The 16,193-nt window shown below is 39.6% G+C and overlaps 1 protein-coding gene across 4 annotated transcripts in view; it reads right to left on the bottom strand.

The window, feature by feature from the left end:
- CCDC47 (coiled-coil domain containing 47) overlaps positions 1-16,193 on the bottom strand; it is a 34,026-nt gene that overhangs the window by 11,096 nt on the left and 6,737 nt on the right. For all 4 annotated transcript variants that reach the window (XM_058180043.1, XM_058180042.1, XM_058180044.1 and 1 more), the window contains exons 3-8: positions 14,057-14,164; positions 12,971-13,145; positions 10,313-10,434; positions 9,020-9,085; positions 7,794-7,895; positions 14-124 (exon numbers count right to left, since the gene is read on the bottom strand). In XM_058180043.1, coding sequence (XP_058036026.1) covers positions 14-124; positions 7,794-7,895; positions 9,020-9,085; positions 10,313-10,434; positions 12,971-13,145; positions 14,057-14,164 — 684 coding nt within the window. The remainder of the gene's footprint in view (positions 1-13; positions 125-7,793; positions 7,896-9,019; positions 9,086-10,312; positions 10,435-12,970; positions 13,146-14,056; positions 14,165-16,193) is intronic.

Here is a 16,193-nt window from a genome sequence, read left to right as displayed (position 1 = left end):
TATTTTACATTACCTTTGTATCCATCATTCCTTCTGTGACCTCACCCATTTCTGACAAGATAGCCAGTGCTTCTGGGAGCCCATACTTTGCCCCAGTTTTGGGTTTATCACTGCAGAACTCACTCTGCAAAAAAGGAATTGCCATGTTATAACAAATATCTGTTATTCCTTGCACAGTTAAATATCCGATCAACCTAATCTAAACTTTGAAAGTGATTTAGGAACTTAACAGCTAGAATAAGACCCTGCTCAACTAGAAGAATAGAATATAAACTTTATTATGGTCATCGACCAGCAATAGACATACAATAAATTAAAAATAATACTGGCATCAATTGCGAATAACAACATCCCTGTTATGAAAATACATGGTCTCAAATCGTTAGAGTCACTCCCTAATTTACATCAGTGGAGAGCCAATAAGTATGTGAGTAAATGTATTTTTCCAAAAATTGTTATAGATATCTCCAAAAAATTGGCACAAGTTGACATTTATAATTCTGTAACCAATTTTTTTCTTGTGGACATTGCAGCAACACAGAATTTTGCCACTGCACGCGTAGTAGCCAAGTTTGAGTCTTGAAGGAGAAAGCCTACATAAGTCATCTGTCCTCCCTGGCAATCTCTCTAGTAAGGGGAGAATATACATTGACCTACATACTCTGTATAACTCACAGTACAATAAAACATGTGAGCTATCTTCGACTTCTTCTTTACCACATATACATACCTGTTCTGCTATTGGTGTTCTCTTATATCTACCCTGGAAAAGTGCTGAAGGGAGAATATTAAATCTGGCTCTGAAGAAAGCTATTCTTTGTTTTGGGAAGATCAGATCATTTAGATACCTTGTTGATTCCCACACACCCTGTTTGATTCTGTCCCTACTGTGGAGAGGCAACCTATTTAGTTCTTCTTGGAACTCCATGTCCTTCATTCTATCAATTATTACTTGCTTTGCTTTGTCAAAGCCTAGGGACATTAAGAATACCAATGAGAGCCCAGCTTGTGATCTATTGCTGTTTCCAGGGGGAGGGGAAGTTGTCAGTCAGTACTAGCGGGGACAGTCCCTCTGGAAAGAAATGAATTTTTAGCCAATAAATTATCATCATCTTCCAGGCTCTTACCTGAATTTGAGGCATATGTGTCTCAATTCTTAGCTGGGCATTTGGAATTCCTTTGGGTGCAGCTAAGATGGTTCACAGGAATTTGTTTTGTATGGTTTCTAGCAAGTTTTTCTTTGTAAGGATTCCTGTTTGTGCCCCATAAAGAATTTGCACCAATGTTCTGGCCTCAAAAAGTTTTGAGGCAGCAGGTACTAATTGACCTCTGCCTGCATAAAAGAAATGTTTAATTGCATTTGAGGACCTATTGGCTGCTTGCAATGTTTGCCTTCCATGTCCCTTGCAAGTGGAATATCACCCCAAGGTATCTAAATGTCCTAACCTGTTCTAATTGTGTCCTTCAATTTTCCAGGAGTATTGTCTGGGTCTTTTAGCAAAAACTAATTTTTTTGATTTATCAAAGTTAAGGACCAACTTGTTCTGTCTACAAAAGCCAAGTGTTGTCCTAATTGCTCTCTTCAATCCTATGGGAGTTTCTGAAATAATAGCAGCATTGTTGGCATATAGGAGAATTGGGATTTTGCGTTGTGTTATGTTAGGAGGATGTAGATCAGTGTTCTGTAAGAGATCGATCGTGGGGCTAATATAGAAGTTAAAAATAGCTCAGGCTGTAAGGAGCCTGTTATTAGAACACAGTAGCCTGCAATTACTGCAGGTTCAAGCCCGGCCCAAGGTTGACTCAGCCTTCCATCCTTTATAAAGGTAGGTAAAATGAGGACCCAGATTGTTGGGGGGGCAATAAGTTGACTTTGTAAATACACAAATAGAATGAGACTATTGCCTTACACACTGTAAGCCGCCCTGAGTCTTCGGAGAAGGGCGGGATATAAATGTTAAAAAAAAAAAAAAGGGAGAGGGACAGAATGCAGCCCTACCCTACCCCTTTTTGAATCCTTACTGGCCCGGTTAAAGTTCTTTGAGGATTATACCTCACTTTCAATGTGGAACTGGCATACAATTTTTTTATGAGGAAAAGGAGGAGTTTATTGATTGTAGTGCATTTTAAATTTTCCCATAGGGTGTTTCTGTGTATTGAATCAAAGGCCTGTTTAAAATCAAGGAAGGCCACATAGAAAGAGGATTTTTTTTTTGTACATATATTTTTGCACCAGATGGTGAAATATCAGGATATGATCCACTGTAGATATTCCTTCTCTAAAACTGACTTGTTCATCCTTGATTATCCCTCTGAAATTAGCCAATCCTGAAATGTATAGTTTAGGTGTTTGGCATACAATTTACTAATAAAACTCAGAAGACTAATGGGTCTATAATTGCCTGGATCATTTCTATTATAGATCTATGCCTGGATCTATCTTTTTATAGATTGGTATAATAATTGCTAATCCCCAATCTCTTGGCATATGGTCCATTTTATCTATACCTGTAAATAGAGATGCTAAAAGTGGTGCCCACCGACTGGTGTTCTTTTTTATTATTTCTGGGAGGACATTATCAGCACCAGGTGCCTTATTAGCCTTGAGGGCTCCGATCAACCGGGATATCTTTTCTGGTGTAACAGGGGGCCAATAAGCAGTTTGGTCCAAACTAATTAGGCTCTCCTTAGTTACCTAGTCAGGGTCTGTATATAACTTTCTTCCCAGGCCTGAATCGGTACATGATTAGTTGGGGGTAGGGGGGATTTCCTCTGGTGATGTACCAAAAAAGGGATGCATTTTTTGTCCTGACTGATGTAATTAATCTCTGCCAAGACTCCTTCAAAGCAGCACTTTTCTTTTCTTTTTTCTTTTCTTTTCTTTTCGGAGGGTCTTATATTGTGCCTTCAACTGTTTTAAGAGGTGAGTATGATACTCAGAAGAGTCATTTTTGCTTTTTCCATACTCCTTATTATATATCCTTTTTAATTGCACACACTCTCTATCAAACCATTTTTTGTTCTTTAAAACCGGCTTTTTGGAGTGAGCTAGTATTCTGTTAGTAAGAACCAATTTCAAATTTGAAATTAAAGTTTCACACTCTTCTAAGTATGGTCCTTCTAACTTATTTCTTAGTAGAGATGTATGTAATTCTATGGTTTCTGGAACTAGCATCCATTTAGTAATTTCCTTTGCATTTTCCTTGGTCCATTTAATTTTTACCTGGGTATTTTGGCTCTCTAACCTGGGTAGGTAGATTGAGCCAGCCCTTCGTAATTTCTGGTGTAATGTAAGAGTAAGAATGAGTGAATCGTGATTGCTTTCCATATGCGAGTCTACCTCCATCTTCTGCAAAAACTTCAGGAGGTCATATGATATTATTCAGTAATCAACTGTGGATTTTCTTCCTGCTCCCCAGTAAGTATAGTCTGTTGGGTAGTCACCCCCAAGTGGAACTGTTCAGGATATAAAGGTCCAAGCATACAGTCATCTGTTTTACATGCAGACCTGATTTGCCTTAGTATCTTTAAATTGTCTGGAATGCAGGGGTTCTCCTGATACATTCTCATCAAAATGGATCTTAAATTGATTAAATAATGCTTGATCGTTTGGGCCCATCCTAGTATTTAAGTCCCCCCCAATAATTATTGCTGCTGTAGGGTATTTATCTAAGCAGCCCAGGATAAAATCTTCTATGTCGTCCCAAATCTTATTGATCAAATTATTCTTACTGAGTGGGAGGGATGTAGATATTAAAAAGCAAAATCTCAACATTTAAATAAGAGTAAGGTAGTCACAACCCATGACTGCAAAGGAAGCAATGATACACATTTAAATATCAAGGATGTATTCCTTAATGTCACAATACCCCCTTTAGCTCTCCCACCCACCTTACTTGGGACAGCTGGGATAGAGTTAACCCAATAACCATCTAACTGTATCTCTGCGGAGGCCCAGGTTTCCTGTAAGAAGAGAATGTCAGAAGGCCCAGGTTTCCTGTAAGAAGAGAATGACAGGGGGGCAGAGGTCGTCCGCGAGGCGCCTCACTTGTGGGGTGCCTCAGGGGTCGATTCTCTCGCCTACCCTGTTCAACATCTATATGAAGTCGTTGGGTGAGGTCATCAGTGGTTTCGGGGTGAGTTATCATCTATACGCTGATGATACTCAGCTGTATTTTTCCACCCCGGACCATCCCAACGAAGCGGTCGAAGTGCTGTCCCGGTGCCTGGAAGCTGTACGGGTCTGGATGGGGAGAAACAGACTCAAGCTCAATCCCTCCAAGACGGAGTGGCTGTGGATGCCGGCACCCCGGTACAGTCAGCTGCATCCACAGCTGACTGTTGGGGGCGAGTTAGTGGCCCCAAAAGAGGTGGTTCGCAACTTGGGCGTCCTCCTGGATGGTAGGCTGTCCTTTGATGAACATCTGGCGGCCGTCTCCAGGAGGGCCTTTTACCAAGTTAAGCAGTGCGCCAGTTGCGTCCCTTCCTTGAACGGGATGCCTTATGCACAGTCACTCATGCTCTGGTTACGTCTCGGTTGGATTACTGCAATGCTCTCTACATGGGGCTGCCCTTGAGGTGCACCCGGAGGCTGCAGTTAGTCCAGAAAGCGGCTGCGCGAGTAGTAATGGGAGCCACTTGTGGCTCTCACGTAACACCACTGCTCCGTAGTCTGCACTGGCTTCCTGTGGTCTTTCGGGTGCGCTTCAAGATTTTGGTTACCACCTTTAAAGCGCTCCATGGCTTAGGACCCGGGTACTTACGAGACCGCCTGCTGTTACCCTATGCCTCCCACCGACCCGTACGCTCTCATAGAGAGGGTTTCCTCAGGGTGCCGTCCGCCAAACAGTGTCGGCTGGCGGCCCCCAGGAGTAGGGCCTTCTCTGTGGAGCATCAACGCTCTGAATGAACTCCCCCCTGGCCTACGTCAAGTGCCTGATCTTCGGACCTTCCGTCGTGAGCTAAAAACATACTTATTTATTCAAGCGGGACTGGCATAATAGTTGATTTTAAATTGGGGTTTTATTAATATTTTTTTTTAAAAATTTAAATTTAAATTTTGATTATCAGCCTTTTTTTGTAATTTGCTATTTTTTAATTTGGTTTTAATTGTACATATTCTGTGTTTTATCTTTGGCTGTACACCGTCCTGAGTCCTTCGGGAGAAGGGCGGTATAAAAATTTGATAAATAAATAAATAAATAAATGTCAAATTGTGATATATAGTCAAAAAAATGTTGGTCTTTTGATGGAACAGTCCAATCTGCTATATTCCAGGTTATGATGGAGAGGGATCCTCTTTTGCAGATTATCAGGAAATTTGATTTATACAAAGGGAAGCTGTATGGTTGTTGCAATGGCTTGAGGTGTGGTTCAGCTGTGTCAATTATGTCCAATAAGGATTTCTTTAAATTTTCTAACTTGAATAGTATGTTATCTTGTTCTTTCTTTGGGAGAGCGCCAAAAGCTTTAATAAGACTGGTTTCTGTGCTGTTAAGTACATCTTTGCTGGACAAGGCTGCCTTACTCCCACTTTTTTCCACTCCCTTTCCCAAGGTTGAGAATGTGGAAGAGACAGCAACTTTAGGAGCTCGCATGTTAACAATTAAGGGCTTAACCCTTTCCTCGCAGAAAACTCTGACGGGAAAGATTTGAAAGGAGGCTAGATGTGCCTTCATCTTAAATAGCATCAGTGGTATGGTCAGCTGCTTGAAGGACAGAAGTATCCCGCTTCCAATCTGGGGCCTCAGGAAGCTACTCCGCAGCACGGAGATCAATCTGCCCCCAGTGACAGTGAAGAAGCTGGTTTATGGAATTTAGTATAACACTCTTGGTAATCCAGCGTCCATGATTAATTCTGATTATATGGATTCTCAGAGCAACCTGATATGTTTGTAGTGAGCAATGTGATTGCTGTAATTGTAGGGTAGATGCTTTACTGTCTTCCAATGAAACTTTTGGCAGGCTCTTTAATTGTTTGCTCTTTTTCCTCTTCCTTATCCTGAGTATGGGATTTACCCAAGTCTGCTGTACGAACTTTAGTGGGGGTGCTTGCAGAAAAACAGCTATATCTTTTTTCAGTATCTCTACATCATGTTGGATGGTTATTAGTTGCTCAAATATTGAAGCAACCGTTTGTGCTAAGAAGGCATTGCTTTGCCATAAACTCTGTTGTATTCTCCCACGGCAAGCTCTCCACACTCTGAATTAGTTTGTTATTAAACTGAATTAGTTTGTTATTATTAGACTTTATCTTGGTCTCCATACAGACTGTAGCTGGACTCGTTGTTTGTGAAAACAGCTGGCTATCATTTTGCTCCCCTCCCCCCCAGGTCGGGTAAGTCTATATCTGCTGTTTTGTCAAATCTCTTTGCAGGTCCGTTCTAACCTCTCCAGATTGCAGGTCCGAAATGGAGGGGGGGATATTTTTAATTACAAATCTCTTATCAGCAAAGTGCTTGTCGATTTTTGATTGTTTTGCATTCTTCATTAGTGGGAGAGATCCTGGGCTGGTGCCATGGCGCTTCTTTCTTTTCCCAATGCCTTATTAGTCCTCAGCAGCCAAAACTTTTATCTATGTTGTGGTTTACTCTGTTATCATCTCCGAAAAATATTATTTAAATAAAAAGGCTCCAATGGATATACAAAAAATTGATAAAATAAAATAAAACCAAGAGGAGCTGCTGCAAACATGCTCCGGCAGCAGCAGCAGCCCCACCCCTTCCCCCCTGAAAGAATAATAGCTTCTGATTATACAAGAAGAATTATGGTGCCTTTAAGGATTGTGAGATGTTCTAAATCTGGAATTAAGTATCTCACATTCCAGCTTAATTTTTCATGTTTAAAAAAGGGTTACAATAGGTGTTAAATTCCTGTTTGTTAAAATAAAAAAAGATACATATAAATTGATGATATTTATAAATAAAACATAAAAATCCCTTCCATCATAGGATCTGTCCCCAAAAATTGTAACAATTTTTTAAAATGTCTTCCCAAGCTACACAATGGTTTCCTGCCCAATTTAGCTATAAAGCTAGTTAACTAGTCCGACATTGCAAATCAGGCTTGTCACAAACTAGAGAATGATGGCATACAAGAGCATGAGAGAGAAAAAAGACACATGAGTCAGAGAAATCTGCCAATAGAGCTACTGTACCAACAAACTTTGGTATATAAGTACAGATAATCTTTGGTTACACCCATTTGTTCAGTGACTATTTAAAATTACAACAGCACTGAATGAGGGGGAATTATGACTGCTCCTCAAGAGTTTTGGCCATCACACCTTCTCCATAATATGTGATCCAAGCACCTGGCTTGCGATTGTGACACTGCCGTCAGGTGCAGTCACATGAACACAATTTCCAATGTTCTCTGCTGATTTTCCACAGGCAAAGTCAATATAGAAGCTGGCAGAAAGTCAGAAGTCACAGTCATATAAAACTCTTGCTTAATGATAGTTTTTCGGTCTGCCAGAACTGCTGTTGTTAACTGCACAGTTACATGACATTGCACTTTATGACAGTGTCACTTAGTGATGACAATTCCGGTTGCAATTGCCGTCGTAACCCAAGGACTACCATGTACATTTGAAATGGCCCCATGTTGAAACACATTGAGTAAATTCAGAGACTGCATCCAATTAATTATGAGAAGGCAATCCATTAACATAGCATGTAGTTAAGACAGTCCTAGACCATTTGTAAGGCTTCATATGTGTTTTAAAATTCCGTCATCTTTCTTCTTTAATTCCCAATTTTTTTTTAAGTCCTTCCCACAGCTCCAATACATACCAGGTCCTGCATTTCCTTCTGAAGCCGTACCAAGGCTTTTCTTGTCCCAACGGCGAACACGTAGGTATCCATATCATCATCATTCATAGTAACTTTTATTTGCTGGATAACACATGTAATAATAGGCACACATAGGTTATTTTGCATAGGAAGGTTCACTAGTACAATAATTTCATCATATGGAAAAAGCATAAAACGACCTGAATAGCAAATGTCTACTTGCCATCATCAGGTCGTGCTTAAGGAGAGCCCCAAGATTATTCTGAGAACCTCTAAAATACACAATAGTATTTTCTCAGTAAAAGAATAATAATTGCAGAACTTCTTAAAATGGCAAAAAAGGCAGACAGTTTCTCATCTAATGCATTTTTATATAATATTATAGAATACAGTTAGTGATCATTTACCGACAGGAATTGGGACAGGAATTCCAATGCTAAACATTACAGTAGTAAGACTGTTGTCATGTGACTGCATAAATTTATGCAACAAATAATCCCAAATGCTGTCATTAGGCACATTCTGTGTGTTCAGTATCCCATGATCAAGTGGTTGGGACCTCCTGCGAGTTTCCCCATTGAGTCTGCTTGTTTGAAACTAGCAGAGAAGGTTACAAATGGCAGTCACATGACTGGAAGATGCTGTGATGTCATAATTTCAAGCCAGTCGCCATGTGCCTAAATGATCACAAGATTTAGGGGACATTGTAATGGCTGCAATTAGAATCTGTCATAAGTATCTTTTGTTCAGTGATGTTATAACTTCAATCCCTGAACAAGTGGATATTAAACAAGGACTATCTGTAGTATTATTAGGGATCTGTACTGCTGCCTACTTTTATATGCAGCATACCATCGTAATAATACTGGTCGTTTCCCAGGAAAAAAAATAGTCTCCAATCTGATTATAAAATGTGCATATAATATACTTATTTTGGTGCCAACTGACACAATGATCAAACCCACATGCTTTGACTCTGAATTTATACTAAGACACATGTTGCTTCTGGGATTTAAAAGAAAACGTCAAAAAATTAAAAACTTATTTTTGCAGCCATATGGGCTACAATTTGTGGACTTTTATTAGGAAAAAAACAGAGCGCAGTAACTCTCACTGTGAGAGTAGAAGTATCACACATATAGACCTATAATTTTAATAAGCTAATCAAACAAGTGTTATGAATATAATTCACTCAAGCTATTTTTGATTATAAAATTAACACATACCACTTGGTCACAGGCTGGCCTCATCATGCGTGCAAGAACATTCAGCAAGTCTTGTCTCTTAAGAAACTGAAAAGTGAAAAGTGTAAGAATTTCTCATCCCTCCACTGAGACCCCTAGTCCAATGAACATTACAAGCTTTTCTGCTGTAAATATATCAATCTGTATAAAAGATTCATTCTGGAGTTTATTTTAATATATTTTTATGCTGCTTTTCTCCCAAGGCAGCTGATACACATTAAGGACCCAGATAGTTAAAATCAACTTCTCCAGTCCCGATATCAGGCAAGACGAGATATGCTCAGATGTACTTCCAGACGATATACTGGGTCTATCCATAACATCCATAACTAGGAGAAATTTCAAGTAAACAAAATTAGAGGATCAGATTTTGTCTTAGGACTCTGGCATCATGGTGTCTTTCCCATGGGAAAATGGGAAATGAGGAACTCCTATCTTGCTAAGTCACTCAAGGAAGGAATGACCCATTTTAGGGGATAAAAGTTTTATTTACTCGCTTCCATATTCTTCATGAGAAAGTGGGTGGAGTAGAAGACATGCACTAAACAGTCCGTTCTTTGGTTTGCTTTACAACTAAACTACCTGCACCTAGTAATTGTGCCCAGCATTAATCCCATTTAAGATTACCATCAACAAAACGGGCTTTAGTGGTACAGCAAATGTAGGAGTACTCTAAACACAGTTCAGATACTGCAAATTCAGAATACTGTTGTTAACTATGACCAGTTATATAATATCAGTTCTTGCCAACTGAACTTGCTTCCTCTTTTTCTAACATAAAGTTCAGCCTTGATTATTGAAGTTTTTTGCAGGGTATTTAATTATTAAATTTATTTGCTGCTGAACCTTCAAAATTAATGCTATATGTGCCAGCTCATTTTATGTGTCTGCAGTCTGAAATTCTCAACACAGATCCTGGAAGATAAAACCTGTTTTCAAAATCTTGACCTCTGAGAGCCTTGTCTGTCATCTATGTCAGATAATGTCAGACATAAATTTTCTATGTCTGACATTTTCTCAATGTCAGAATAATAACTTCTTCTGGCTCCAAGGTTTCAAAAATTTCTAACATTTTAACATTCTTGCAGTGCAAGCATTCATTGCTGAATGCTTGCATTGTTTTTCTTTTTTAGTACACAATTTTTCTTTTCATCAGTTTTTCTTTTTTAATACAGAGAAAAGTAATATTGTTGCTATTTCTAAACAATTGGTATTCCAGGAACTATGTTGCTTTACTACAAAATAATCCACTGCTAGAATTGGAATTTCTTATACCTTGAGTTGGATAAGCATGCCTTCACAACACACTCTACCGGAACACCACAAATTATAGATATGTTCATTCTCTTGGTTCAGTTTGCCTGTACTTATGGCTTCTTTGTTTGTGCCATCATCACCTTGAAAGAAAGAATAAACCAATTAAAGGGCATTTATTATTTATACTGAGCTGCTATTGATGATGTTCCCAGTGAGAACAAATTACTGCAACATATTATGCAAGTATTGCTGCTTTGTTGTTGTTTTTCAGCCTCTTCTAAGTGCCAGCAAGAACCTTGGAAGCTTTAAATCATTTGTATCACCTACTGTATTTTTTGGCATATAAGACGCACCTTTTTACCCCCAAAAAGATGGTAAAAATCTGGGTGCGTCTTATATGTCGAATGTAGCCCCGCCCACCCGCCAGCCCCCACTCTTTGAATATTTTCCAGCAGTTCCAGGCAGCGGAGATCTGGGCTGGGGCACAGCCTGTCCTGAAGAGGAACAAACCTCTTCGGGACACTTTTGGGGGGAATCTGTCTGGCAGCTTTAGTGAAGAAGGCAGGTCCCACGGTTCGCGGCCAGTCACCCCTCTGGCCGCCCAGTGGGCAGCTCAGGCCAGGCAATGGTTGGAGCTATACTGCAACATTGCAGAGCCGCACATCCTCGTCCTCCTTCTCAGCAGACTCACCTAATTCCCAAGGAGCACTTTCAGGCGGCAGTGCTGCGATCCCCTTCTCAAATCCAAAAGGGTTCTCGGTTCCCCGCTGCCCATTTCAGGGGCAGGCTGCCACCTGAAACACGGCTCTGAAATTTCCCTTGGGGAATCAGGCCAATGGGCAGCAGTGGATGGAAAGGAGGGACGTTTCACGGCTCCCGCTCGGCTCGGCTCCTAGGCATTGAGAGGGCATTGAGAGGTGGCGGCAGCAGTGGCTCCTCACATTGATGGGGAGTGAAGTCATCGCAACCATTTCCTGGCCTGACCTGTCCGCTGGGCAGCCAGAGGGGTGACCGGCTGCGAACCCTGGGGCCTGCCTTCTTCACCAAAGCCGCCAAGCAGATTTCCCCCCCCCCGCAAAGTGTCCCGAAGAGGTTTGTTCCTCTTCAGGACAGGCTGTGCCCCGGCCCAGATCCCCACCGCCTGGAACTGCCGGAAAATGTTCAAAGGGTGGAGGCTGGCGGGTGGACAAGGCTACATTCGGCATTTCAGAAGGCCAAGGCTGGGGGTTGTAAACAACTCAAGGTGGCGAACATACCAAGACTCTTTCCTCCTCCTATTTTCCCCAGAACGACAACCCTGTGAGGTAGGTTGGGCTGAGAGAGACAGGGACCGACCCAAAGTCACCCAACCGGCTTTTGCATATCAGGTGGGAATAGTCCTAACTTTAATCACACCATGCTAAAACAGCTAAGGCAACTTGGAATGAAACCTTTGTTTGAGTTTCACTGTCCACATCACAATGTCCAGATTAGAAAAATGGAAAAATTTAGAGTTCAAAACTCCCTGTAATCCTGCCTCTCTAATCCAGTGATTTTCAACCCTGACCATTTGAAGATGTGTGGATTTCAACTCCCAGAATTGGCTGGGGAACTCTGGGAGTTGAAGTCCATCTTCAAGTTACTAAAGTTGAGAAATACTATTTTAAACTTTATATCCAAGATCCAGTCAACCTAACAATTCCCAAAATACATTTTATCATAATGGATCTTTACATAATCAAGGGAATCTTATCATAAAGATCTGGAAATGTTACCTTCCCCCCCCCCCCAATATGCCTAAAACTCAACTTGGTGCTTAATAATACAACATTTTCTGCTCTGCCTTGTGAATTGTGAAGCCACTACAGGTTTGTTAAAAACAGATCATGCCAAGCCAATCTTATTTCATTCTTTAACAAAGTGACTAAATTAGTAGACTAGTCTGCCTTCTTCACCAAAGCTGCTGGGCAGATTCTCACCCACCCCCATCCTGAAGAGGTCTGTTCCTCAGGCTGTGCTCCGACCCTCTGATCCTGATGCTAATAAGCAGAGCAAAATTCTTTTTTTCTTGTTTACCCCCCAAAAAATTAAGATGTGTCATATACTCCAGTGTGTCTTATATGCTGAAAAATACGGTAGATAAAGAATTTCTTTTACCACAACTTCTCTCAGAGTTAATCTGATTTAGACTGATCCCAATTCACCATTTTATACAATGCTATGATAGCTCCCATAAAATACTGCACATTGTGTTTTCTCATTCCTTTGTGATCTAATAATTTTGACTACGGCTATCCTCTATAATAACCGATTCTCTCTGTGTGTCTCTTATTCTTTCTATAATCTTCAATCCATAAAGTTTAAGGAATACCATTTCAATTTTGCCATTTATCATTCACTATTCAGTGCCTCAGTTCCTCCCCTCATTATCCTCCTAAACTAGTTCTTTCATGCTAAATCATACATTTGATACTTCAAGTCAAGCAACAGAAAGGCTCTGAAGGAGATTTAAAACCCGATTAATTCTACACACCAATTAATGTTCCTTGTTTTCTAAGCCCTCTTTCTGAAAAAAAACTACATTATCACATATACCCTGAACTGCACTAAGTCTAAGAATCCCTGAATTTTGTCTGTAATTTTGTTTTCATAGGAAAAAGGAAGAAGAAGGTAAGGATAAATCATAAACCAACTCACCAACTAATGCAAAGTTACTTTCAAGCAGCTCTCGATGACTACTGAACCAGGCCTGGGCCAGACGATTGTTCTTATTCTTTCCAATGATATAGTTCATGATATAAGCAAGGAGTCCTGTCACCATTAAAATTTCCATGTAGTAACTCTCCCAACTATTTTGAAGATGTGCAGGCACCTGATGAGTTTGAACTTTATTAAAAGCTATTCCATTTAAGGGGGGAAAAAACCCCATTTCCAACCCAAATCTTGACTCTTCATTATAATCAGCATTAAGATTTTATTAATTTAGCAATCAGCAATTCTAACTCCAGGCACAGAGAAAAATACTAAATCAACATAATCTATTCTTCTCATAAATTTATCTTAATCCTCTGAAATACTGTTGAATACTGCTGAAATACCAATAGATGAGAATATGTATAGTTCAGAGTTGAAATGAAGGGTCTTTGGTACTCTCTGAGCTTGGTTGTTTTCTTGCAGATATTTCATTACCCAAAAGCGCAGATGATGTTACCTAGTTTGGGTAATGAAATGTTTGCAAGAAAACAATCAAGCTCAGAGAGCACCAAGGATTCCTTACTATTGCAATTGAGAATTATTTTCTTTAAAAATTATCTGATTTCACTATGCCATTTGGATCATATCTATGATTTACTATAATTCAGCAACGCTTTAAGCATCTAGACTTTGCTATTTAGCTACAAGGTCCAAATACAGAGTAATACTATGAATATCAGTATATACCAGGGTTTATAATTATCTTTGCAATAAGCCACTTCCCTCTGGCACCTCCATTTATCAACCAATTAAAGTCAACCAAGAAAAGTTCTGGTCCTTTTGAAGAGTTCAGACAGAGGAAAAACAAAAATTAGCATAAACTACACACGCATATTTGCAGGGGAGGGAGAGAGAAAGAAGTAAGTACACCACATACACATACACTCAGAGAGAGTCTATCCCTATTTCATTCTAAGAGATTAATCCAAGACACTTACGATTGCAGCCTTAATTATAATAGTTCAGGAGAAAACCTAATACGAGACATTAATTATAGATTACATGTAACTTTTCATAATGTTCACTTACATCAACAATAGTAATAGGATCCTTATTTTTGCCAAGAGATGCATCAGGTTTTTCTTCATAACCTTCAAATTCCTCATCATCATATGGCTCACTTTCTGTATCACTTTCCTGCAAAAAGAAGGCAAAATGTACAGAAATATCCATTATTTCAGAAAAATGAGATAGTAAATGACTGACTTTTAAACATAACTTCTGCTTTTTCTATTTTAAAGACAACATATACGTCTTTACTAATTAATGACTGCTTCAATCACATGTCTACGGAGATTCTCAATTATCCAGGTCAAAGGTACTTTTCCAAAAGGCAATTGGACTTTCTTGAGTTTTTCTCTGAAAATGTTTTACTTCTCATCCAAGAAACTTCTCCAGTTCTAATTGACTGAAGGGGAATGGAAGGATTTATATTCTTTGCAATCATCTGGTTGTTAGCTTCTGAGGGTCAGTCATTAGTGTTAGCTGTCTGAGAGTCATTGGGGTCTTTCCTGGGGGTTTATCTATTTCCCCAAGGGTAACCTGAATCAGAGTGTAAATGGGTGTGGAACTTTCTTGGGACTGCTGAAAGCGCTGAATTGTAAACAGAGATAGTTGGTGTCGTACCCCTCCCCCTCTGTTGAGAAAAGGATTTTAACCTAGATGGTCTCTTTGAACCCTCTTTCAAACCAGTGGTCCTCTCTGTGTAGAATATGAACTTTGCTGTGTTCAGAAGAGTGAACCTTTCAAATGCAGATTGACTGATAAATCTTGTCCTGATGAATTTGTTCTCCTGTGTTGTGCCATGCATTTATAAAGTGGTTGTTTTGTTTTTCCAATGTACAGTTCTGCACATATCTCGCTGCAATGCAATGTATATACCACATTGTTTGTGTGCGGGTGTTTTGTCCTTGGGCTGGACAAGCTTCTGCCTTAATATATTCCTGAGTTTAAAGTGTGCAACATAGGGAATGACAACATTGCTTCATTGGTTGTTCTCTTCTTTCTTATGAAGGAGCACCTATTGGATCTTTTTATGGATTTGATGAAGACCCATTTAGGAGAGTCACAAGTTCAGAGAGCTTCCTTGATGTGTTTTTGTTCCTTCTCTGTTCCTTCTTTGCTGGTAGGCACATCTTCAGTCCAGTGGTATAAGGTTCTGCTCACTCCCAATTTGTGCTCCACTGGATGGTAACTATGAAAATATAAATACTTATCTGTGTGTGTAGGTTTTCTGTAAACTTCAATGTTCAGGCTTTTGTCTCCTTAACGTATATTGCATAGTCCAGGAAGGAGACTATTTTCTTTAATATCATCCCACATGAACTTAATGTTTCTGTCCACAATATTGATGTGTTCACATTGTGGATAGACGGGACCACTTGTTTGAAAGATGGATCAAAGAGGTTATACATGTTAAAATTAAACACACACACCCTCAACAGAGGAAGAGAGATACACCACTTATCTATTTACAATGTACCTTCAGCAGTCTCAAGAAGCTTTCATACCCATTTACACTCTGATTCAGATTATTCTTAGGATATAGATAAACCCCCAAGAGACTTCTATGACTCTCAGAGAGTTAACACTAACAATTGACCCTTAGAGTGTTAATGACAGGTGACTGCAGAGAGTGTAAATCCTCCATTCCCCTCCAGTCAGTTAGAACTGAAGAAGCTTCTTGGATAAACAAAACATTTGCAAAGAAAAAACCCAAGAAAGTCCAGTTGCCTTATGGAAAAAGCACTTTTAGGATTCAATCACATGGGTTCAACTAATCAAAAAGTACCATGCATAAAAGTAGGCTACAAATGCAACAGAATATGAAGCACATCAATACAAATGCCTATATCAATACCACTACTATTAATTGTTTCATAGTTCCCATCACCAATCTCTTTCCACTTATGACTGTATGACTATAACTTGTTGCTGGCAATCCTTATGATTTACATTGATATATTGATCATCAATTGTGTTGTAAATGTTGTACCTTGATGAACGTATCTTTTCTTTTATGTACACTGAGAGCATATGCACCAAGACAAATTCCTTGTGTGTCCAATCACACTTGGCCAATAAAAATTCTATTCTATTCTATTCTATTCAAGAAAACTGGATTGCTAATTACAATCTTCTACTTAAGCATGGGCAGTAACTCGGT

This window comes from Ahaetulla prasina, chromosome 4 (assembly GCF_028640845.1).
Source record: "Ahaetulla prasina isolate Xishuangbanna chromosome 4, ASM2864084v1, whole genome shotgun sequence".
NCBI lineage: Eukaryota > Metazoa > Chordata > Lepidosauria > Squamata > Colubridae > Ahaetulla > Ahaetulla prasina.
Note: the sequence above shows the minus strand (reverse complement) of the source record. Positions and strands in the feature narration are given on the sequence as shown.